Genomic DNA, 26,960 nt, shown 5'->3' with positions numbered 1-26,960 from the left:
CGAAAATGCATTTTTTGGTATTGTGCGATATACAGGCATTTCATAAATTGGCAATTCATACTTAATAAATACTTATTTAAATACGTTATCAAACTCTAACGATGAAAACTCTTAAAAAACTCAACACGCATCTGTACAAGGCAAAGATTACATTTATTGTCTATTTCTGGACGTGACAGATGACAGCTAAAATTTTTAAACTATAAACTAAAAACTTCTTTTTATTCGAAAAAGTTTTTTTTTTTAATTTTTGTTAATTTGTTGTGACAGATCGAATATGTCAAACGAATTTGTATGGCGCCAAACACGACTATAAATGTCATCTCCACCTTGTACTAATAAGAATGAAAGACAAGTACAAATCATAGGATTTTGACAGATGGATAAGTTCGGACTTGTCTCTGATTCTTATAGTACTTATAACAAATTTTACCAGTAACTTTGTAATAAATAGCAGCGAATAGAACGAGACCAGTTTAATATTGTCCTTTATCAGTCATTTTCTAACTACTTATAAGTACATTTGCGAAGATTTTTCTTTTATTGACAGTACCCAGAAATAGCACTGGAGTCAATTTTTCAGTTGGGCGTTACAGCCTTATCAACGTACTGCGAGTGTATTGGTTAAATGTTTTGTCTATTTTGGAGCGTGATTGGGACCACAGATTTAATATTGCTTAGCCTATACGTCAAATTATGACTTAGCGTCTATAGTCTATATGGTGGTGTTCTATTATTTTTGAAAACACAATATCGAATTTTTGTTATTATCACGATACTATAGGCATCAACAGTACTTCTTAATAAAATATTTTGCAAACTAAATATAAATTACAGTTGAATAAAGATGTGATTAAAATATTGCATACACTATTGTGGAATGTCTATTTCTTGAATAGATTTGTGCCGATAGCAGTAGCTTAAAATAAAAACCAATTTAAAATAATATTTGGCTTCAGCACCGAATGCTTTTCATTAATTCTCATATTAAATAAACAGTTTATTTTTAATAGCTTTTTCTTAAAGTTCTAAAAATACATTAAACGAATTTCTTATATAAAGACAAAACACAAGTTGTGTTTTGAAAGTCGACTTTAGAAACCCCAGATGTGGTTGCCTTTTTATATCTTGCATTTAATCCACAACAAAATAGGTTGACAGAAATTTAACTTTTAAATTTAAATCAGTTCATCGTGAATTCATACCGTATACGCACAGAACAGTATTCAGATTTTAAAAAAAATTACATCTCATAACGCAAATGCAGTTATACGCAATGCTATACGATTATTTTAAAAATCCTAAATCTTCCAGAAAATTATATAAAAGTTCTATGCGTATACGCTTGTTTATTTTTTTTATGAAAAGATGACATTACGTCCATATATTAAATAGAGTATTACAAAACTTAAAAGTTCATCAAAGCCTTTGTTATTAAATATTTAGTCCCTCCTGTCACCACATGACAGTCACTCCATCCGCAGAATTTGTATTAATTTCAAGTCACGAGAAATGCTAATGAAAGTTATTTTCAAAAACAAAATCTTATTGCATTATTACGCTGTCTCTTTTCAACACAGCACAGACAATCATACAGAAAGAGAGGAGAGAATTAGATTTTTTTCGTTTTTTTTTCAATCAAAATTATACCTAAACACAAGGCAATAAAGTCGAAATTACAGAGTCTCGATGTCGTAACTTGAGGGGTCTGGGATCCTTATAGCACGGTCTCCGTAGCTGCGTGTTTTGCGAGCGCTAATGTCCGCGCGTGACGTCACGCGGGGGACAAACACCCGACTCGACGTCCGATGCTGAGTTTGCTTTCGTCGTCTGTTTCGAATAATATTCATTACACACCCTTAGTTATAACATTCAGTCTGTCTCACTCAGCGTACATATGACAGAAAGAGACGAAAATAGTTCAAATGAGCCAGTAATTAGTTGAAGTCCTGCAAACCTAATAAAGGAAATGTATTAACACAGTCCTCAGTCCTGTTACATAAAATGCTGATAATGTAATTTAATTGAAATCAGTTTACCATTTTTCAGTTTAATCAACAAAAAATACGGGACCTAGTTATAACTAACAGCATAATCAAAGAGTACCATTTTCTCGTAAAACTTTTATATTTGAAAAATTGTTTTGTTTCAAAAAGCATGATATAAATTTAAATAAATATAACCAAACCACAAAAGCCCATTGAACCATCCATTAACCCACACCTGTTATTATTGTTAAACTATTAGATACAAAACCCTTGAAAAAACCTGATATTCGACGATTAAAACGTACTAGCCTCGCTCCCATATGTCAAAAACGTATTGAATTTGACATACGAGCTACTTAGCTAAGTCTCGACGCTGAATTTTACCTATATAATATTAAAATCAATAAGCATTTCGTAACCTTATTATTCATAAAAACTAAACAAGCCTAATTGTACATGTCTAATACTCCGTCTCTTTCTCTCAAATTGTATTTACACTGTGAGGAAAAGAGACGGATGAGTTAAAACTGTGCAATCACTGATTTAATTTATAAACCTTCAATATATACTTTATCAACTTAACATTGGCTGAGGCACCTTGAGCGCATGGTCCAAGATCGTCCGGTGAAGGAAGCCTACTTGAGTCGGCCTAATGGTCGGAGGACCTAATGCTGCTAAAAGCCAGAAATTGGCGGGAGGTGGCGCTGGAAGTATCTCAACTCGGAGCAGATATCGCAGAGCCAGCGGAGTGAGGCACTATCACTCTTGATCTTCATGCACATTCTGACCTTGGTAGTGCTTGAAAATCACATTCAAGGTCTCCCATTCATGTTAATCCTACTTATTTTGAGACTCAATCTCCTCCACGAAAGAACAAATACATGCTTTTCATTCACGATTTTGTATGTAATAATACTTTCACTTTAAAAAGGAGGCAGGGCTCCTTCAAAATCATTTGCATCAATGTTTTGCCGTAAATATTGGTTTCGTTCCGTTTTTATCACAAGGCCGGAAAGCCCGAAGGACCATTTTTATTCGAACATTATAACATACCAGTATAAAACTTAAATTTCAGTGCTATAATAAACAAATTTCCTTTCTCGTGTAAAGAGCCTTGGCAGCATATGTCGGCGCTGAATCAAGAGGATCAAACTAAAAATGGTTAGGGTTAAGCAGTTAGTATGGTTAGTGCGACTTACGGGTTTAGCGTCACCTGAGCAGTCGTCGTGCAGCGGGCACACCAGTTCTCCTAATTCCATGTCATCGCGACTCTTCTTGCGTTTCAGGGAGAACTGACTCCTCTTTGGCACCTGGATTGGAGCATTCAATGTTCAGTCAAAACTTAGAGTATGACATCCGTATGTCAAAATCTTTGACACATGTCGGAACTCGAAATGTAATTAATATTTGCGTGTTTTGCGATAAATATTCTCCGTTATAATGAATAGTAATAATTATAATTTAACTCCCGATTATAAACCATAAAAATATTTAACCTTTTACATAAGGTAGTTTTTCAATGAGAATATTTTCTTGCTTGCTAACATATGTGTTAATGAGTTTACCCATATGTTTTTAAATAAACTAGACTAACTAATAATTGTCGTGTAACTGTTACAATGGGCTAATTGACAGTATTGTTACGAAGACGGGTCGACTGTAATGGTTCTAGATTTTTCCACTAGTTAGAATACTTTTCAGCAATACTGACCGTTTCACGAGAGGGTCAATCACATGTTAGAAAATTGTAATTTGCATAAAGTTACACTAGTTTTCAGGAAGCTGAAACATTTTTTCAGGCCGTTTCAGAACATATGTGGTGCAGTTTTCAGGAGTCCCGTTTTCAGGCGATTTTATGCCTTGTTATACCCACCCCTAAGATAAAGGAATATTCTAGACGGAATTTTCTACGTGTGGGATAAGGACGGAATGATATGCGAGAGAGAAGTAAGATCGGAACCTTCCGGAAGCTAGACAGCACTCTAGAACGCCGTACGACAAGGACGGAGCAATGTGCGAAAGAGACAAAGAGTACGGACGCTCTAGAATTGTAGTAGTAGTAGTTGTAGTAGCACTCCCGCATAGAGAGTTCTCGAATATTGTACAAGATATATCCCAAGGGATATATAAGCGAGCCGAAACGCGACGAGTTAGTTTAGTTTCGAATGCGGTATCAAGAGATAAACACCGAAGCCATAATGTGCGAATAAAGTGAAGTGATAAAGTACAGTGTGAAGTGTACATAATTACGTAATTAGTGACTGTTTTTGTAATAAGTGCTTTTCTGCGAGTAATTTGCTCTCATAAATTCCTCATTGATTTATCAATAAATACACCCTTGACGTAACAGTATGAATAATAAAGTGTTAATATTTATAATACAGTCTATAGAAAGCGTTCTGTATTAAAATGTAAATAATCACTAATCAAAAAAAAATCTCTCATTAAAAAGTATTTTTTTTAAGATTTTTGATTTCTTTTGCGGCTTGTATAGAAGAAATGTCCTCAAATGTATAGAAAAATGAAATTAATTAAATATTTTTTATTATGTATGTCGCAGCAATGGCGCTGGTATCAGCTGCCATTGTCATTATAATTTAATGACAATGGCAGCTGTCAAAGTCAAATTATTTTAAAACTGTTCTGTGGTTTATTCGATTTGCCAATATTCCCTTCATAAAATTAATATTTATTTATCAAGCAATTTCACCTTGTATTTGGTCGTAGCTGTGAGTGGCTGATACCCTAATGTTTGTTCCGCAGTACGTTTCTGCTGAATCACATCTCGGCCTAGGAGATCGTTGAATCTGAAAATTTTGATATAGAGCAATAACTCTTCAAATAACGCTGAATAAAAATCAAATCAGTCAGCACTCTTTTGTCTCTTTCTGTCGAATTCTGTTCACGCTTTGTTAAAAGGAGACAAGTGATTAGTAATGTAAAGAAATATTACAATCTTCTTATAAAGTTAAACAATCTTTAATAAAAAGTCTTATTGGTTATTTAGTGAATAAAACTAAAATAAAAATAACTTTTGGTTACAGTTAAACAGAACAATATATACCTTTGAGTGAGATGCCGTCTAAGAAGAGTCTTATTAGCGGGGATGTTCAGTAAGGCAGCTAAAAGCTCGGCCGTGAAACGGGGTTCTAACAGCATCAGACCGCCGTGAACACCTGGAATGTTTATATACAAAATCAATGTATCTTCCTGATTTATATAACAGGGCAAACGGGCAGGCTCACCTAATGTTAGTAATGCCCATGGACATTTTCAACAGAGTTCTCGCGACTGCGTAGCCGGCTTTTTAAGAATTGGTACGGGCTATTTGATTTACAGGAATGTGAGAAACTTACCGGCTCCCCTCAAATTGGGCGCGTACTCAGCCAAGTCGATCTCCTTCAGCCACTGCATCACCCTATGAGAGGACCACCTGGCCAATTCCCCTGCTGGGGTACTGCCTCCCTGACTCTCATTTTCCGTCAACTCGGCTCCGACAAGGGAGACTTCACTCTCAGCTGCACGACGTATCATTGTTTCAGGGTTGAATTTGTTGTCTCGGAGTACTTGGATTCCTGGTAAGATTGAGAAGGCACTGTACATCTGCTGGATTTAATGGTTAACAAACAATGTTAGGCCACGCCTCTAGGCGTACAACTAAATCCCCATTTCAATACTGAGCTTCCGTACAACGGTATTTTAAAAAATCGTAAAGGTTCATTTTCTATAACTACCTCTCCGTATCGACAACGCGTGTAAGGCGTGCGTGACCCTCAAATGAGTGTAAAGGTCGGAATGCGTAAGCCGATGCAGAAGCCTGGCGTCAAGGGCCGCTTCAGCAGCCGCTGCGCGTGCGCCGCACACGCCAACGTCTTCTAGCCAACGCAACGCCCACGCGCTGTCGAGACGACCCGACGCCGTTAGTAAGGGATCGCCGTGGCCTCCCTGGAAATTTAAATAAATTTTGTAATAAAAATATAAAGTTATAAATAAAAAAAATATCTTGTCTATTTCGGTTATTTTGAAACTGCCACTGCAAAAAATTTAGTGACAATTGAAGCAACGAATCCCAATTGAATTTTGCCAGAAAAGAAAATTTCACCGCTAAGTATATATATTATTTTCTGATTTGCAACAAGACCAAAAGCGAGCGTACAAAGTGCACATGTCAGAAGTGAAACTTTATGTAAATTAATTATTACAAAGGTAAAAGCCTCAATAGGTGATATGATAACTTTTACACATTTAAAGAAAACACTTTTTTACCGGATTGAAGTTATGTATTATTATAAACTTATAATTATTTTACATAACTGTAAATTTTTTCGACGTTTCGCGTGCTTTACAGCGTGCGTGGTCACGGTGACTGAAGAGAAAAGGTGTTGAATGTCAAAATTATTACAGCTGCAGAGAAAGTTGTGTTATCTGTATTTATTTCCCCGTAGTTGATATTGACTAAAAGATGAAGGGTTTTTGCAGAAATGACTCACTGTGTCCTCTATTTTCGCGGATTCAATTCAATCCGGTAAAAATGTGTTTTCTTTAAACTTCTCACTATTCAACAAACAAAAGTGTGCCTCAACTTTTTTGTGTGATGCCTAGCTTTCTACCATTCTTAAGACCCACCACCCCTTATGTAACATACAAATTATGTAATAAATTACTAGGAAATTGTTAACGAAACACACTAAGTGGATTTTCATATTATATAATGAAAAAATGTATTTTAAATTACAAATATTTTTTGGAACAATAATATCGGGCCTACTCCACACGTCTAGAAGCACTGCTCTAGACTAATTTAATATTATAAGTTCAAACAATGTCTTAGTTATATATAGATAAATTGTACATATGTACAATGGGAAATATTTCCCATAACAATTTCCGAGACTCACCAAGAGATCAGTCAATGCGAGCACAATCTTCTTCTTGTGCATGGGATGCTTGATGGCCAGTTCCTTTTCTATTGCCTGTTGAGAAGCCGCAGCAATTACTCCCTTCGCATCAGACGCGCCAAGCCAAGTTTTAGCGGTTGGCACGTATATCTCTAGACCAAGATGTTCCAGCCAACCACAAGTGGTTTCACAGTCCCATTGGCGAACATCGGTCGTTTGCCTATGATAAAAATAAACTAAATGTTAATTTTAGAATTATTTTAATTATAAAATTATTAACTAGCTCTTTTATTATTGTCTTTTGTTAACATAGCTTTTACACATTGAAAGAAAAACACTTTTTAACCGGATTGAACCTATGTATTATTATAAACTTATCACTATTTTATATAATTCTATTAAAAAAATCCGACGTTTCGCGTGCTTTACAGCGTGCATGGTCACGCATAGCTTCAATCCAGTTAAAAATTGTTTTCTTTCAAGATATTTTATTAATTAATTTATTACACTACAAATAAAAATATTTATATGTTATAAGGATTCAATTATGTCTTTTATAATTACGTGTATACTTTAAGATCTAATGTAGATTCTTTGGGTACAACAAACAAAATGACTTATAGGTAAAAATACTTCTGTAGTCTGTGCGGAGAGAGTTTTTTGTTGATCAAAATTCAAAATCATTTATTCATATAGGTAACACAATGTACACTTATGAACTTCAAAAAAGAAATATATATGAAATGCCTCTAATTTTACATTTACTGACAGTTCTCAAATCAAGAGCGTAGAACGGAAGAGAAGAACTGGCAATAAACTCTCTGCCACTCTTTTTAACCGCCAAGTTTTTTTGTCATACACAACGTTTGTAAGGAGCTGCAACCATTACACCATGTTCCACATGACATCGTAAGTAATTAACAATAAGAAAATAATTTAAAAACAAAGATTTGTCTCAAGATTGTCAAAGATCCTCTATCAGCTGGAGACATGGTGAAATAGGAGCGCATGTTAACTCTTACGTCAGTATAGTTCGACCGTAATTTTGTCACTTAATGGGGTAAGTATGTAGTATAAACAGGAATTATATAACTTCATAAAATATTTTTTATATAAACTCACCAGGGCATATTCTGCGTCCGCTGCCTAGGCGCAGACGCCCTTAGCGACGATCGTGAGAGGTCATCTCCTTCCAGCCTCACTCCGCCACTGCCAAGTCTTGCTCGAACTTCCCGTAACGAGGGTGATGGACTGCCACGTGGTATTGCTTCTTCTTTCTCCGCTACATAAATCAAAATTTATATAATTAAAAAAAAATAGTCTACATAAATAAAACTTCTGCTAAGCTAAAACTCGAATACGGTCGCAACAATTCGATTTTTCTTAAATTCGATTTCGATTCGATTTAATTTTTTGAACTCTGAAAAAGGTTGACATAAAAATTGTAGACACAATATAAAAATTTAGCTTTAGTAATATAATATTGTTACGAAAACGGGTCGACTGCAATGTTTCTAGATTTTTCTACTACGAACTTTTCAGCAGGCTGTAATATGATTTCTGACCGTTTCAGGAGAGGGTCAATGACATATTAGAAAATTGTCATTTCCATAATGTTACCCTAGTTTTCAGGAAGCTGAAACCTTTTTTTCAGTCGGTTTCAGAACATGTGTAGTAGAGTGGTGTAGTTTTCAGGAGACCCGTTTTCAGGCGTTTTCAGGCCTAGTTATACCCCTTTGATGAAGGAATATTCTAGACCGAACTTTCTAGGTGTGAGACAAGGACGAAATGATACGAGAGAGAGAGAGAGAGAAGATCAGAACTTTCTCGAAAATAGACGAGCACTCTAGAACGCCGTACGACAAGGACGGAGTAACGTGCGAAAGAGACAAAGAGTGCGGACGTTCTAGAATTGTGCAATCGCTACTCAGTAGCAAGCCCGCCTAGAGAGTTCTCGAATATTGTTTAGAATTATTCCCAGGGATATATAAGCGAGCCGAAACGCGACTAGTCACTTTTTAGTTTTGAATGCGATAACAAAAGAGAAACGCCGAAGCGATAAAGTGAATACAAGTGATAAAGTACTGTGTGAAGTGTGCATAAGTGAAGTAATTAGTGACTGTGTTTTTGTGTGTTAGTGCATCTCTGCAATTAATTTGTGCCCATAAATTCCTCATTGATTTATCAAGAAATAAACCTTTAAAGAAATCCACGGCATTTTCTATCCGATCCCCTAGCTCGTAACAATATAATAGTAGGTTTTAATTCTGGGAAAGCGAACACTCTCTATACGGCATTGTATAAAGTTCCATATACTAGTATGTAGCTACTAAAAAGGTAGGTTAAGTAAAAATTGTATTAAGGCGAAATGAAGTTCGCGGGAGAAAATGAATAATAAAAAGAAATATATATATACATCAACAGTGACCTTAAAACTGAAATAACATAAACTATTAATAAACAAACAATTGTTGTTGAGAAAAAAAACTTTCCAACTATTATATTCAAAATTTACTTTATGTCTTGAAAATAGGATTTCGTGTTTCTAGTTAACTTTAGAACTTTAAGAAGTAGTCACAAAGTTTCAAAAACATTTTTATTCCTTTTCGATACAATTGTTTTTTTTGGCCCTGGCACGGTTTGTGCATTAGCCAAATTGTTTTTTTAATCGTCAATAAAATGTCAAATTTAAATAATATCCATAGCCTTAAATAGCCTGCATCATGAATACGTATACACCATCACACAACACACGAATTTTTTGATTTTCCTTTCTAAGTTTCGTAAACGTACCTATATATATATATATAATGTATTCCATCGTTGGCTATATATAGCCTTGTTTTTTAAGTTAGCTGTACGAAATAAATACATTGTTTCCTATTACAAAATAGATGGTATAACTTATTAGATAAAAATATACACCAAAAACCAATGTATAGTCTACAACATTATTAATACGTCCATACATATCTTTCATATATATATATTAATTATATAATTGGTTACGTATTGGGTGTTCCTTTAAAATCAGCCTCATCAAATCATGCACATTTATATTACATAAATATATAATGTCAGTATCGCCACTGCTATTGGAAGTTATTATTAGGTTCTTACATATGAAATTGGCGTTTTGTATGGGAGGAACAAAAAGTCGAATATTTTTCATTAATCAAAGGATGAACCACTGTTTTCTATGCACTTTTGCCATCTCATAGGTAGTTCATTGATCCCTTTACTAAAAAAAACAGTCGGACGGGAATCAATAAAATCTGTGAAGGCGATTTGGACTGCCCCATCAGAGTTAAATTTTTTCCCTTGTAAGAAGTTGTCCAAATTTCGAAATAAATGGTAATCTGTTGGAGCAAGGTCCGGGGAGTACGGAGGATGTCTTAGACATTCCAATTGAAGCTCTTCTAATTTGGTAGCCGTCTGGTGTGCAGTGTGTGGTCTAGCGTTGTCGTGAAGTAGCAGTGGCGTGGAGCGATTGACCAGCCTAGGTTGTTTAGCCGCTAGCTTTTCCATCATGGTTTGCAATTGCTGACAATAGACATCAGCCGTAATAGTCTGGCCAGATTTAAGAAAACTCCAATGAACAATACCGGCACTAGTCCACCAAACGCTTACAAGTAACTTTTTTGGGGTTAATTTTCGCTTGGGGCAGGATTTGGCTGGCTGGCCAGGATCCAACCATTGCGCTGAGCGCTTCCGATTATCGTAAAGAATCCATTTTTCATCACAGGTAATTATTCGGTTTAAAATACCTTCATTATTGTACCGGTTCAGTAATGTAACGCAGCAGTCGACGCGCATTTGCCGGTTTGCTTCAGTCAATTCGTGAGGTACCCACCTTTCAAGCTTTTTAATCTTCATAATAGGCTTCAAGTGAATTAAAAATAGTTTTATCACTAACACCGCAGCCTGCAGCTAACTCGGACGTGGTTTGCGATAGATCCGCTTCCACAATGGCCTTCAATACTTCATTATCAACTTGGGTCTCAGGCCGTCCACGGGGCTTGTTCTGCAGGTCGAAATTTTCAGAACGAAAACGTTGGAACCAAAAACGAACTGTGTTTTCTTTTGCAACATGACCGCCATACACATCATTCACCCTTCGAGTCGTTTCCGCAGCACTAGTGCCACGGCGGAACTCGTACTCGTAAATAATGCGATACTTTAAGTTTTCCATTTTGTAAAATGAGTGACGCAAACAGAAAAAAACAGAAGAAAAAAACAAATGAATGGCGGTTATCGAAGCACAAATTAAATAGTAAATAGCTGTACAAATTTTAATTTGAAATTCCTAACCAAAGAGGAGGTATTTAAGGTCAAAGTGGCCAGTACGACAAAATCGCCAATTTCATATGTAAGGACCTAATATATATATAGTATTGTCTTTTGTTAACATAGCTTTTACACATTGAAAGAAAAACACTTTTTAGCCGGATTGAAGCATTATTTTTTTACATACATAATGTATAAACTTATAATTATTTAACATAATTTCGACGTTTCGGTCGGCGTCGTCGTCGACGACGGTCATCGTGACCATGCACGCTGTAAAGCACGCGAAACGTCAGATTTTGTTTCTTCTTCAATCCGGTAAAAAGTGTTTTACTTTCAGCTATTGGAAGAATACGCGGGATATAAGCAGAGGGTAAAGCATGCCGTAGACCCTAGAGACCTAAATTGGGTACGGAGTGACCCTTTCCACGCGCCACCACCATGTTGTTTTTACCGAAGGCCAGCCGCGCCTCCACAGCCGCCGACGGAAGCACAGACGAGCGTGGTAGGGAAGAGTACATGTGCGTGTTACGCTCGATTTGACGCCCGTAGTTTGCTGGCGGAGTCTGAAAATGGTATAGTGAAATGTGGTTATTCGGTAATTTCTCTGTGACAAATAAGTCAGACTTGATGTTGCTTACAAGCTTATACCTATCATTAAAAATGTGAAATAAAGAAATCTTGTCAATACGAAGTATCTGAACGACGGCCGAGGTTGAAAAATTGCCATGTAAAATCCAGACGATCAAATACCCTGGATTCCCTGACCTTGATCCCTTGGATGATGGGACGGGCTTTGGTATGGCATGCTACGTTACACGTTAGCCTCACCTCCCTTGGACCGGCACAAAAGCTGACCGCAAAGCCGAGAAAATAATAATCGGCTCATATATAAGTTTTTCCTCCAACTTTGATTTTGTTTCCTTTGGAGAAGAGACTCTTGGACCGCGAGGTTCAAGATTTAAGAAGATTGACTGATTTAAGAAGGCGGTTGTTAGATAGTCCTAGATCCTTTCTTAACGAATATGTATCGCAATACAACAAGGAAATGCTGCCAGCAATAACGGTAAACCAAAAATCTTCAATTTGTTTTAATTTTCTATTAATTTTTTTAATTATTATTACTATATAGGTTAAGAATATTGTAAATACTGTATATTTGTATGACAAATTTTGCAACGGACTAAACTCATAAAAATATAAAAAAATTCGGAACAAAAACAGTCGCCAATAGGCGTAGTAATATAGAACAAAAATCTAGGTTAGTTGGATACTAAAATTGTCGTGAACGTCTAAATGCCTCATTAGGCCTCAATTTGAGAGCAGAGCGGCTCATTAGTCCCCTTGTTACTGCTGGTTGATAATATTGTTTAGTATTCGAGATACGTCCTACATTTATGAGAGACTATTGCATCCGGTAATACATGTACATTAAATATTAAAATAACATATAATTTTTAAGCCCTTTAACAAATTTAATATTCTTTGTTAATAATTTCACTCTAGTTTTATGCTCTCCCGCTCTAGACTAGCCCTGCAGCTAAGTTTCATCATCGGTCGTCGTTTCAAAATTAATCGCTTTTTAAAGAAGATTTTGCCGCCACCATAGTAGTGGAACATGCTACCCATTGAAGTATTTCTGAACCCATTCGACTTAGGGTACGTCAAGAAAAGAGCGTAACAATTCTTAAATGGCCGGCAACAACTTGCCAGCCCTTTGGCAATGTGAGTGTTTATGGGCGGCGGTATCGCTTAACATCAGATGAGCCTGCCCGATTGCCACCTGTTACATTAAAGAGTATGATCCTTGTCATACATCATATTCGGGCAAATAGACTTCAGCATAGTAATGCTATAGTATAGTTTGAATGGTCAAGGGTTTTCAACCATTGCTACAACTGCTTTTTATCTCACGCTTAATCAGTCAGTATAATCATATTATGTCTACCAAGCTAATTTTATGAAAATTAAGGATATGATTTTTGTATTGTAGGCTCCAAATGTGGACTGATTTGTAAAATTCTTTCACCATTTTGTAGTGGAGGAACAAGGTACCCAACGTTATCCCTTATGTACATAGTAAAATGGTTTTGTATAAAATTTCAATATTGTACCCTGAGGTTTGAAAAAGAGTAATAAAAATTCCTATAACGCGTGCAGAAAATATTGACAATAGAGCAATGAGATGTAATACAGTTGTATCAAACTCACACAATTACACAGTCATCACAATATATTCATATATTTATTATTTTTACAGTACCCTCGTTTTTTTTAAAACCAATTGTGTTGATGAAACTTTGTAAAATTAAATAAGAACGAAGCTTTCCTGTCACAGGTCCCTGACTTACTAGGGAGGCCTCAATCTGAATTCTATTGTACATATAGCTAAACAAATAAAGATTTTTTTTTTTTTTAATTTTTGAATAGTAGACATGAATGTCTACAAAAAAATTCCGCAATACCACATCTAACAAAACATAATCCTTACATTTAGTAGTATACTACGACTGAATAAATGCTGGGTGGAATCATATATAATTGTAATTTAATCATTAAAAAAAGTACTATAACATACCCTCGGAGGAGCCGGTCTAGCGACAGGCGTGGAGTCAGGGGGTGGTGACCGCTCTAAGACACCTCTTTCCGCTGCCCGTAATCTCACTTCACTTAACTTTGATAACAACTCCAACTTCTGTGTTTCGAGTGACGAACGTTGCAGCATTTCCTGTTGACATACATAATATTATACTTGCTGTCCCCAACGGTTTCAGCTGTTTAAGAGTGATATTGTATAAAGCCTATCCCGGCTTTCTTTGATAAACGAAGTATCCAACACAAAAATAAAATTTTAATTCAGACCACTGCCTAACATTACCGCGTTACTCTGCGTGATTATTCGATTTAAAATATTAGTATATATTCTATGCAGACAAGGTCGTTACTAGGCGAGGAGCCACTCGACAATCGAAAAAAACTAGTATTCAATTATTAATTCGTCAATGTTAATAGATCTTCTCAAAACACATTTCCTGGTTCTACTGGTCACCCTTTTCGATCAACTGGCGACGCACTTGTCTACATTCTTCTATTTTCGTTGCTCAGAGACACTCCGTTAATTTATTCAATAATTTTGTACCGATCTTGGAACAATGTATATCAGGTATAAAGGATCAATTGGCCTTCAAAAAATGTTCGTTGAAAGAATAACGCCTGTTTCAAAGTACTTCCGCGATTTACGAAATGATTCGTAAGCATCATATAAGTAAGTAAGATAAGTAAGTTGGTAGCAAGGATAAAAATCTAACATGAGAATCACAAACGTTAACAAAAATATATTCTAAAATTATCTTAATAGTTAATAGCCGACTAAATACAAGTTCGTAACAATCCTTATCATCGAGGAGTTACGTATTCGTTTTGGCAGGTCACAGCAGTGGGACCCATTTTCCAGCTTGTAATAAAAACTGTGCCATAACCCACGGAAGCAATTAAAATACCCACTCCGCACTTGCTAAGCTATGAAACTTGAAAGCATTCAGTCCATTTTTCTTTGTTACATTATGAACTTGCGTGCTCTCATTTCACTATATCAATATTATACTTATTCAATAGATATTATATTTTTTATTCAATATTACTGCCAATTGTCTGCACAATTTTAGGATAAACCATATTTATTTTTAAGGGCCCACGATTACTATGACGTTTCCTCTAAAATATGAGTTTGAGAACACGATTGTGAATTAAGTGTTTGCATACTAAGTAAATAAGTAGACAACATCGCAGATTATTTAATGTTTATAAAAGAAATAATTCGTAATTGACCACTATTTTATAAAGTAAAACTCACACGACACTGGGCTAAAAAATTATGAAATTAAATTAGTATTGTATATATATATATATATTGTATTATAATCACCGTAGCCACGCACGATGTAAAGCACGCGAAACGTCGGAAAAAAAATTATGTAAAATAATTATCCGTTGAAAAAGTGTTTTCTTGAAATTAAATTAAATATTATATTTAAGGATCTAATTTTAAGCCTACATCTGTATAAATTAAAATAAATCAATCTTTTTAGGTCTGGGCCTCAGATTTCTGTATCTGTTTCATGATCATTTGTTAATCTAATAGGCGAGTAGGTGATCAGCTTTCTATGGCTGGCCTAAGGCAAGCCAGTTTCCTCACGATGTTTTCCTCCACCGTTCGAGCGAATGTTAAATGCGCACATAGAAAGAAAGTCCAGCCAAAGAAGCCACTAAGCGAACACCGCTCTACATCTGTTAAAAGCAACACTAATTTAATTCTAATGCCTTCAGGAACTTCTCATTCGAATTCTTCGCTTATATAAGAGAAAAAACACACCCAGATTCATATATTCGGTAGTTGGCTGATCAATTTAAAAAAAGCACTGTTACGTACCTCTGACAACTAATCCGCATTATTAAGTAAAAAAATTACTAGTAAAAACTAAAATTGGAAGTGTATTTCTCTGTATATTTAGTAAAATGTTTGTTCGCCATAGCTGTCGTGTATTTTTGAATAAATAGATTGTAACTTATACTATAGAAAATACATTATAAAAATATTGTATTAAATTTTTTTTGTATTGTATTCAATTAAACAATAATTACAATTTTCATAACCTACAAATTAATAATTAAAATTATTAAAAAGAAACTTAATTAAATAAATATATCAATCGAGTCCGTGGCTTAATGATTAACATGGCATGTAACTTGAAAGCCCTGGAATCGATTCTCACAAAACTTCGGGCTGCTACAGAAGCTTTAATTTTTAAAAATCTCTACAATAAGCTATATTAATTTAATAATTGTGACATGAACATATTCCTAAGGTATAATTACCAAAACCCAATAAGGTTAAGATGTCTTTAATATGCAGAGCGCTCTTGAATGCTGTTGAGGGTTATTGCCACCTTGGTTCTATGAAAATTACTCAAATACTGGATAAGGTAAGTTTTAATTTATATATTGAATGTAAACATAGCTTTGACACATTGAAAGAAAACAATTTTTTAACCGGGTTTAATAATACAAATAGCTTAAATCCGTTTAAAAAGTGTTTTTTTAAGTCGCATATAGAAAGTTCATTGGTGCACAGCCGGGGATTGAACCTAAGGAATGCGAGTCGCTTCTGAAACTAGGCCAAGACACTCGACTGGCAAACGGGAGTCATAATTCGCGCTACGTTCGACTCCTGAACCTCATCCTTCTAGACGAGTTTATTTACGAAACACGAGCCATAAACTCGGATGCAATGTTTATACGTAAACAGAAATTCCTCTAGAATATAAACAGAGCAGCTTTATCAATCCGACATTTTACAACTTCTACTCTTATCTCGTTTAAAATGCACGCTGCAGGCAAATTGAGTACGAAACTTGAAGCTATTAATTTTATCTGTCTTGCTATATTGTGAACATAAGGACATCCTACGAGAGAGATATTCTACCAATAATTACAAATGTACACGAACATCAATAAATAATTTTTTGAATTCCGAAATATATTTCATCAATTCAACACATTACATACATAAAGAGAGAAAACCCGGAAGACCGAGGCCGCGTAGGATGGAGTTATCAAGGACCTTAAAAACAATTGATGTACGAAGTATGAGGCAAGATAAATTGCGAAATATACTTGCAGAGACATGCCCCGTAAGGGCCATATACAGCCATTGATTATAAGGCAAAAATGTGATTTTATTATATAACAAACGGGCAGGAAGCTCATCTGATGTTAAGTGATACCCATTAAAATTGCCAGAGGGCAAAGACTTTCTTTATTTAATTTTTTCCTCAGTACTCAAATCCGAATGTACTACGAAACATATTACTATTTATGTTATACACAAGTATGACGAGCTTGAGTTGAATGAAGGTAGGTAATCTGGATATAAATGACATGACTTTTTTTTTTTTTTATAAAATAGGGGGCAAACGGGCAGGAGGCTCACCTGATGTTAAGTGATACCGCCGCCCATGGACACTCTCAATGCCAGAGGGCTCGCGAGTGCGTTGCCGGCCTTTTAAGAATTTGTACGCTCTTTTCTTGAAGGACCCTAAGTCGAATTGGTTCGGAAATACTTCAGTGGGCAGCTGGTTCCACATAGCGGTGGTGCGCGGCAAAAATTGCCTTGAGAAACGCTCAGTCGTGGAACGTCGGACGTCGAGGTGATACAGGTGGAATTTTGTATTTTGCCTCGACGTCCGATGCTGAAACTCAGCTGCAGGTATTAATCCGAACAACTCCTTTGAACACTCTCCATGGTAAATGCGGTAGAAGATGCAGAGTGACCCCACATCTCTACGCAACGCCAAAGGATCGAGCCGCTCGGAGAGGGATTGGTCATCGACGATTCGAACCGCTCTTCGTTGGATACGGTCAAGTGGAAGGAGCTGGTACTGGGGAGCCCCCGCCCAGAGGTGAGAACAGTATTCCATGTGGGGCCGTATTTGCGCTTTATAGAGTTGCAAGCGGTGGCCCGGAGTGAAGTACCGTCTCGCCTTGCTGAGCACACCAAGCTTTTTGGAGGCTAATTTAGCCTTTCCCTCCAAATGACCGCGAAACTGAACGTCGTTCGATATGTCAACGCCAAGTATTCCGATGCTGGCTGTGGCTTCAAGAAGAGTGTTTTCGAAAAGAGGAGTAGCGACAAAGGGTATTTTTTTCGCGGAAAACGCGCAAACTTGTGTCTTCTTGGGGTTAAATTGGACTAGGTTTAGTCTACCCCAGTCCGAGACTCCACGTAAAAGAGTTTCGACTTCAGACACAAGTTTGTTCCGGTACTCATCGACAACTGCCCGAGAAATACCTGCCCGGCCAGTGTAAAGAGTATCCCCAGTGCTGTCGTCCGCATAGCAATGAATGTTGCTAAGTTGCAACATGTCATTGATATGCAGAAGAAATAGGGTCGGGGACAGAACACAGCCTTGTGGGACCCCAGCATTCACGGGTTTAAGGTCGGAACATGCTCCGTCGACGACGACCTTGATGCTCCGATCGGCTAGAAAGCTGGAGATCCAGTCGCATAATTTCTCAGGAAGCCCGTAGGCTGGTAGCTTCGAGAGCAGTGCTTTGTGCCACACCCGATCGAAGGCTTTCGCTATGTCCAAACTAACCGCTAGTGCCTCCCCCTTGGACTCAATTGCCTCTGCCCATCTATGAGTAAGGTATACTAGAAGGTCACCAGCTGAACGACCACGACGAAAGCCGTACTGATAATCGCTAATCAGCTGGTGGCCCTCTAGATAACTCAAGAGCTGGCCATTAATAATGGATTCCATTATTTTGGAGAACAAGGAGGTTATTGCGATTGGGCGATAGTTGGATGGATCAGTGCGATCGCCTTTTTTAGGGATCGGATGTATCGAAGCGGTCTTCCAGCACTTCGGGACAGTGCCGAGCGAGTACAGGTACCGGAAAAGGCGCGTCAGGACCGGAGCCAACTCAGGAGCACAAGTACGCAGCACAATTGGAGGGATACCATCCGGCCCGCTCGACTTATGAATGTCCAAGGAAGATAGTGCTCTGCGAACAGCACGTTGCCGGAATGTGATTTCCGGCATTGAGTTATCACACCGCGAAATCGCCGGTGGTGATCTCCCCCGGTCATCCAAAGTCGAGTTGGACGCGAAGAGACAGCCCAAGAGGTCGGCCTTCTCCTTCGCAGTGTGGGCGAGCGAGTCATCCTCTCTGTGCAGCGGTGGTATCGATGGCTGACAAAAATTCCCTTGTACAGCTTTGGCGAGAGACCAGAAGGCTCGGGTCCCCGAAGGGAGTTGGGCCAATCTCTCGCCAAATCTGGCGATGTGCTCTGACTTTGCCTTAGCGATTTCCCGTTTGAAGGACCTGGAGGCTGAGTTATATGCTTTTTTATGTTCGCTGGTATTGGCATCACGAGATATCGCCGCTTCCACCCATGCATTAAAGCATTCTCGCTTTCGACGCGATGCCGCCTTGCAAGAACGCTTAAACCAGGGCTGTGACTTGCCACCGATCGGCACCGCAGAGAATGGAATAAAAAGTTCCATGCCCTGTAGAACCACTTCGGCGACAGAGGCAGCGACGGAATCTGGAGCTTCCGACGAAAAGCACATAGGCCCCCAAGGGTAGGACGCAAAGAAAGACCGCATCCCATCCCAATCTGCTGACCGATAGTGCCAAATACGACGACAACCCGAAAAACGGGGCCGAGGAGGGCGCGTAGTAGGCACAGTACTCCGGACCACACAATGATCCGATGAACCCAATGGCAGGTCAACAGAGACTTGATAGGTCTCCGGATGTGAGGGCTGCAGAAGGTCCAACAAAGAGGGTTTATGACCATCCACATCTGGTATTCGCGTAATCGCAGGGACCATTTGTGACAGGTCGTAAGCTAAAGCAAAGTCGTGAAAGGATCTTCCCGCGTGATCGGTGGTTTCCGAACCGAGCCAATCGGCATGGTGAGCGTTAAAATCGCCAAGTATCACGATTTCAGCGGTAGGAACCCCTTCGAGCAGGGAATCTGTAGCCATATGGATGTGCTCAATGAGTCGCTCAGTTTCGGTATTTCCGCTATGGGACCTATACAGGCATGCGTAGAATCGCGGATGGTCATCGCAGTCTACGCGCAGCCAGAGGCTAGATAGGTCCCTTCCTTCAAGCGTCCCGAGGCGACGAGAACAGATATCCTCTCTGACGTACACGCAAACTCCCGCCCGCGGCACAAATGAATGTTCCAATTTGTACCCCGGGTAGGAGAGGTAGGAAGTATCAGCCGGGAAGGATATCTGAGTCTCAGTAAGGAAGAATAAGGCCGGCTTCACAGTTTCGAGGTGAAAGTGAACCGCGTTAAGATTAGAGTTGAGCCCCCTAACATTGGTAAAGTCCACTGAGAGCGTGGAAGGGGATGCCTTCGGTAAATTCTTCCGTTTGCCCCGAGATCGAAACTTATAGTTTTTTGAGCAGTTTTTGCCCACCCCAGAATACGAAGGGCAGCCTGTGCATCCACCACCGAATACTGATTGTTCCGATGATGGACGCTCAGAGGGGTTTCTCCACAGCGGAAACGTGTGGTACCCCCCTGGGGTAATCTCTGTTTAAACTGCATCTTCATATTCTGGGGGAGGGGGGAATTGATGGGCTCCGGGAGTCCCACTCACCGCACGAAACGCGAGTACAATAAGATGAACCTATTGCATCACTTCACGCCGGTTTTCTATGAGACAGTGGTACTGCCCCTGAGACTACGTGAGACTGATCTTGAATTATCGTGATTTATGTGCACTTTTTACTTTTCACGTATCCTAAACTAAAAAGATTTAGTTTAAGTCTGTTTATTTTTTTTGTTCCTGTCTAGATTTGTCTTAACAACTACGTGTAATAAGTATTATTGTCCAATTATCCATTCTTATCCAATTTATTTAAAAAAATCTCTTCCCATAGTGTTTGCCTGAAAAAGATCGCTCGAAAGCGATAAGGCCGCCAGTTGCCCTCCTTTTAATTTAATTATGTTCTCTTTTTATATTATTTTTAATAAATAAAATAAATAATAAATGAATGCCAACAAAATTTGCCAACCTTACAGTGTAGTGTACGCTCACTACTAAATACTAAAATTAACTCCAATTATCGATACTAACATAGCCTTACGTTCTATTGCAATTACTATAACACGTAACTTCTTTAATAACACGGTATAATGGTAAGGAATTGTTTTACACTACCTGGGTAATTAATTAAAAACCGTACAAATTTATGAAAGAATTCAGTTCACTTTGCTCACTGAATTGGAAATAAACTGTTAAGTAAACATTTTTGCGCAAGTCTTAGGGTCAAATGTAGTCATTGAAATTTAAACCCATTCATGTTGAATTGATTTGAAATTCGTGAATATAATTAATTACATCAATCGGTACGCTTGGTAGGTCCTAGGTACCAGTACACCACTTTCTTCATCAATCTTGAATATTAATCAGACAAAAAAAATTTTTTTTTTGGCGTAGCCTGTAAATAGTATCCGTAAATATGTTAATAGTATTTATTGTGATATAGAGTTAAGACTTGATAGAAATTTCACACGCCCCATGATTTTATTTTGTCTGATCAATGCCCTAGACGAGGAGAGCATTATACATGAGTGGTACCTAGGACCTAACGAATTATTTTCAAGCTTTTAGTACAACAATCTTCCAATTCTTAAAAGGCCGGCAACACACTCGTAAGCCCTCTGGTCCATGGGCGGCGGTATCACTTAACATCAGATGAGCCTTCTGCCCGTTTGCCCCTTTTCCACATGTACAAAAAAACATTTTCTTCACGATTTTTTTCGCATTTTTATTTACCTTTAAATCTCTTTGGCTATTTTAAAAGGCAGCAGTATTGGCCTAGTGGCTTCAGCGTGCGACTCTCATCCCTGAGGTCGTAGGTTCGATCCTGGCTGTGCACCAATGGATTTTCTTTCTATGTGCGCATTTAACATTAGCTCGAACGGTGAAGGAAAACATCGTGAGGAAACCGACTTGCCTCAGACCAAAAAATTCAACGGTGTGTGTCAGGCACAGAAGGCTGATCATCTACATGCCTATTCAATTCACAAACAATCATGAAACAGGTACAGAAATCTGAGGCTCAGACCTAAAAAAGGTTGTTGCGCCATTGATTTTTTTTAAAAGGCCAACTGTATATACAAGTAAGACATTCGTAATATTAACTTACTATAACGTATAATACTTTGTAATACTTATAACCAAATCTACACAGAAATCGCAAGCTCCTTCAATTACGGCCCATACAAATCCTGCCTACGCCTAATAGAAACGGCTTGAGTCATCATTACTTTTAGTTATATTACGTACAACGTTGTAAACGGTCCAAATCAATCTGACGAGAAACAGATGTACTCTGAAAATAACGTCTAAATGTTCTTAAATGATTTTTCGTTTTAAGGCGATAAGGAGTTTTAATGCCATCATAAAATTAGTTATCAGCTATATTTTGCCCTTCTAAAATAGACATGTAATTCGCTGTATTACGAATATTCATGTCAACGTATTACATATGACCTATTTTGTCGTTGATTGAACTGAAAAAAGTTCTACTATTTGTCAGTTAATAGTAATTAATTTCTGTCTATTTCGTAAGTTATTTTTTATTAGATTTACATTCCTGTTGATTTAGGGGGTCAACTGTTAAGACAAGATTATGTATAATGGATAATTGTTTTATGTAATTAGTAAAATAAAAACACATCAAATAACTTTTATGAATGCTGAAAGAAATAACTGGATGCTTAGATATTTATATAGAAAAAAGTATTTATCAAATTAAGTGGCGTTACCACATATCATAGGTAATTGTTGTCATAAAACGACAAGACAACATATAGTTTTAGAATATATAAAAAAGACAAATGTCAGAAATTATTAACTATTCGAATGCATCATCCGTTTGTAACATACATAAATTTACGAGGCTTTTTTTTGTAGGCTACTTACTTATCGGATCACCCTCGTATAAATTAAATAATCAAACTCTTTAGGTCTGGGCCTCAGATTTCTGTATCTGTTACATGATCAAGAAGTATAGCTATGGCTAAAACACACCACCGACTTTTTCGCTCTAAGGCAATCCTGATTTCCTTACGTTGTTTTTCCTTCACCGTTCGTGCGAATGTTAAATGCGCGCATAGAAAGCCCATTCCACAGCCTGGGATCGGTCCCACGACTTCAGGGATGAGATTCTCTAAATCTGTATATGTTTAAATACTTAGTAACAAAAATATTAATGAGAATAAATTCATTTCACAAACGATTATTTGAAACACCAATTGACCTATTACAGAGCGCATTCTTCTAATTCACTTGTTTACTAAGTACGTCAAGAAATTGCACGGCCCAATCGTGTTTATTGAATCACGATTCTCAGTGTGCTTTAAATGCTAAGTAGATTCACACCTGATCTGAATAATTCAGTTCTAGTACCGTTACTTCTCAATCTAATTTTCTTCGTACAAATGAATTTCGAGACATCAAAGTACAAAGTAAATATATCTTATTTCAACGCAAAATATATGTATATATTAAAGCCAATGGCTAAACCTATTACCAACATCTTAAATAAATAAAATGTATCCCACCTTACTTGCGAAATTGTATTTTTTTTTTTAATTTAGATTACCTTTTGTAGCCTCTGTTCCGTGTCATCCAGTCTTTGCCGTGCGTCGTGTAGTGTTCGCTCCAGGTCAGCCATTTTTTCAGTCTGCGCTGTGATCTGCTCTGACAGCACCTGAACTTGCAGCTGTAAACTGTCTTTGTCCGACTCCAGGCGACGCACACGATCTTCAGCGTCATTCTGAAACATTACAAAGCTCCATCATTATACATATACTAATAAACAACGAAACATTTTACGCTTAGGTCATCCAGTTAGAGTTATTCACTACTCACAACACCCATATTATTATTATTTTTTATTTGTAGCGGTATACCGTCTGTATTCAGCATTCATAGAAATTTGTTTTGTTTACAAACAAAACATAGTATAATATTGTGTTAATTGTTCGTTACACTGTTAGACCACCTACAACCAGCAATACCTTGTACGGACGCGATGGCACTGTCGCAAGAGACGGATGTGACGGCCAAGAGTGTTCAGAATGCATGCAGCATGGTGGTGGAGGCGGCGGTCCGTGACACCAGCACATCGGAGGCCACCAACCACCTTCCGGCCAACGGAACTGCTCGTAGGAGTTCCAGCGTCGCTGTAAATCTGGTTGGGCATCCTCATCGCGTGAACGCCTTGGTCTCGGGGAAACTCTAAGGCTCGATGGATGTTGCGGAGGTTTTGTGGATAACGAAGACCTTGTTTTACGATCTCGCTCGACACGGTCGCTTGGCGTACGACGTCTTCTTTCTAAGCTCGCCGAGTTGTAATTATCTCCGCGTGAGCCAACTGAATGAACGTCCACAGGATCGTCCATTATTTCACCGCTTTGTAACCATTTAAAATCACCATCACAACGTTTACTATTATTATTCGGTGTAAGCGTCCGATAATCAGCTTCACCATCACGTGTTACATATTCCTGACCTTCAGAGTCATCTTCACTTGTTGTTGTATCGGATTCAGAGGAATCACTTTGCTGATGTGGCACTGTTTGATTTTTCCATCCAGAACATTTTACCGTAGTCTCATCAGGGCTGTCCGAGTCACCACCTATTATCACATTTAATTAAGAAACAGCGTTGCGCTGAAAGTCTCATACGCGACAGCGAATCATCACGTACCCATAGGAGAATACATGTAGGAACGAACCGCAGGATGGACACATCCCACTGCAGTCCGTTCCTCATCATCCTCATCCTCAAAGGGTTCTGTGAGAAATTCACGGTCGGACATGAGTCTTTACGACAGCGACACTGTGCGACAAGCTCACAGTACGAGTCACAAACGCTCCTCTATTTTAAAGCTTGGCGACGTTCCAGTGTACCACGTCATTGAAACGTTTACGAAGCGTATTACGTACTCTCGTGTAAGGAAGGTTCCTCGCTAGATTGAATGGAGACCGAATCGCGTTCAGATGTTTCCGATGCTGTTGACAGAGGACGTTCACTGATCCCAGAAGCACGCCGAATTCTATCGTCATAAATATTATTGCCTGGAGACCGCAACACGTTTCTTTCCACCTCGGCTGCTGGCCGTGTATTGACCGGTTGAGATTTAGCATCGATGGTCGAACGATTATTCAACGTTGCAATAGTGGCAGCCACGATTGATCCCCCGCGGCCGAGCTCACGCATGTTTCACTTCGAAATGAGTGGCGCCTAATCGAACACGGTGAACGTAAGTCGAAAATAGACCACGGTAAATCCGAGCCGTTCTAAACACCCTTCACACTTTGATCCTTTTATCGAGCATAAGTGTTATAGCTTTTTCACATAAACAAGCCGTTAGAGTTGAGACACACGAGGATTATTATTACTAAAATTTGCATTAGGTAAACATGGATAATGTTTTGCGTAAGCGCATGTATCGTGCGGCGCGATGCACACAAGTAACAACACTTGCGCACTCACCGGTTGCCAGTTAACGCCTTCGTATAGAGACCGGCCCCGCCCATCGGTTTCCTCGTCATAGTTTAATGTACGCTGCACGGTGTATCGCAGACCTCCGGGGAAATAGTAACTTGTTTTGCTTTCAAAGTTTTCATACATGAAGTCAGGATTGTATGGAGGTTGCACTGAGTAGTAGGATGGTACACTTGATTCGTCATTGTTACGTCTCTTGCTCTTGGGGGTGAGACAGTTCATTCTCTTCGTAAATCTGAATGAGCCTTAACGAAAATAAAAATAAAATCAAATATTTATCATTACCTATGAACTATAGACATACAACATAAGAGTAGCACACATTGGTATAGCTATTTTACGCAGTTACGGAACGACGAATCACATGTTCTGTTGAATATTTCGGATAATAAACCTCCCCTCGAGTCGGAAATAGACGACAGCTGTCTCCTTCGTTAATGTTTATAAAATGGATTTTTATACATTTGTAATCTTATTAACTCATAGGCGGAAATAGTCATTTTGCTTCAGAATGCTAGACAGTTTTCGAAATATGTCAAAACTTTTGATATGCAACCGAGCTAGCGTATATTTAGAATTCATGTTATCGTCAATGGAGTGGTAAAATTGTTTTATCATTTAATTGCAAGCATCTGAATTGCAACTGTGTCGGGAATCGATTCTGGGAACTCCAGGTCCGATGTTATGCGTTCCCAACTGTCACAGAACGAAATAAAAACCCCATGAAAATGCGAAAAACGTCACATCCCTATCAGTTTTCCCTGCTTTAAAAAAAACTAAAATTTTCTCTTATATTTTAGCTTTTAATTATTTCTTAGTAAAATTTAACTGCCAATGTGAGTATAATTAACTTAAAGAAGTGAAAGCATATTTTAATTAAATTTCTGGGCTTCGGGTCGATCATAATAGCATTTACGAGAACGGCTTCAATTCCTTAATGTATTGGAAAATTTAATGAACACATTCAAATACTTCTTTTGAGCAGTTATTAGTAAATACATTGTATTGTCTTTAGTTAATATAGCTTTTACACATTAAGAAAACACTTTTTAAACGGATTGAAGCTATGTATTATTATTATAAACTTATAATTATTTACATACGGACCTAGTGGGAGTCTCAGTGCGGAAACCGAGTCCACAAACCGTACGATACCATATTTTTTAGTAGTTACGTCCTCAAATTAATAATTGAGTAGTGTAATTAATTAAGAAAACACTTTTTAAACGGATTGAAGCTATGTATTATTATTATAAACTTATAATTATTTACATACGGACCTAGTGGGAGTCTCAGTGCGGAAACCGAGTCCACAAACCGTACGATGCCATATTTTTTAGTAGTTACGTCCTCAAATTAATAATTGAGTAGTGTAATTAATTAAGAAAACACTTTTTAAACGGACTGAAGCTATGTATTATTATTATAAACTTATAATTATTTACATAATTTTAAATAAATACATTGTATTGGTTGTTGTGTAACACGGCAAATAATACGAGTGCCCTTTTATATCGCTTTTTCTCCTCACGAGGCCCTTTCATCTGTAGCCACTTTCTTAATATAAAATCACTATCATTACATAATCACTAACAAAATCTTGTCAATATGCTGATGAAGAAAATTTTGCCCACGACACAGGAAATCCTAGTGCAATGTCGTTCTATTACGTATAATAAAGT

The 26,960-nt window shown here is 37.8% G+C and overlaps 1 protein-coding gene across 4 annotated transcripts; it reads right to left on the bottom strand.

The window, feature by feature from the left end:
- Window positions 1-1,423: 1,423 nt before the first annotated feature.
- Window positions 1,424-25,206, bottom strand: LOC123711553 (liprin-beta-1). Of its 4 annotated transcripts, none has more exons than XM_045664135.1 (13): window positions 24,717-25,206; window positions 23,787-24,406; window positions 23,369-23,542; window positions 13,752-13,901; window positions 11,574-11,739; window positions 8,009-8,168; window positions 6,887-7,106; window positions 5,723-5,933; window positions 5,345-5,563; window positions 5,053-5,164; window positions 4,699-4,795; window positions 3,188-3,298; window positions 1,424-1,830 (listed from the first exon to the last, which is right to left on the bottom strand). In XM_045664135.1, the coding sequence occupies exons 1-13, from the start codon at window positions 24,988-24,990 to the stop codon at window positions 1,756-1,758; spliced, it is 2,589 nt and encodes an 862-aa protein (XP_045520091.1). In that variant the 5' UTR covers window positions 24,991-25,206; the 3' UTR covers window positions 1,424-1,755. The 4 variants fall into 4 exon arrangements, with proteins under 4 accessions (XP_045520091.1, XP_045520092.1, XP_045520093.1 ...); XM_045664136.1 differs by having other exon boundaries at window positions 3,202-3,298; XM_045664137.1 differs by having other exon boundaries at window positions 11,628-11,739; window positions 24,717-25,205.
- Window positions 25,207-26,960: the final 1,754 nt, after the last annotated feature.

This window comes from Pieris brassicae, chromosome 7, assembly GCF_905147105.1.
Source record: "Pieris brassicae chromosome 7, ilPieBrab1.1, whole genome shotgun sequence".
Taxonomy (NCBI): domain Eukaryota; kingdom Metazoa; phylum Arthropoda; class Insecta; order Lepidoptera; family Pieridae; genus Pieris; species Pieris brassicae.
This window is presented reverse-complemented; position numbering and strand designations above follow the sequence as displayed.

Coding starts and splice junctions, on each gene's coding strand:
- LOC123711553 (XM_045664135.1), bottom strand. CDS start 24,990: ATGCGTGAGCTCGGCCGCGGGGGATCAATCGTGGCTGCCACTATTGCA. Junction 5,564..5,722: donor CGCGTTGTCGATACGGAGAG/GTAGTTATAGAA, acceptor CAATCTTACCAG/GAATCCAAGTACTCCGAGAC. Junction 3,299..4,698: donor CAGCTACGACCAAATACAAG/GTGAAATTGCTT, acceptor GCTCCAATCCAG/GTGCCAAAGAGGAGTCAGTT.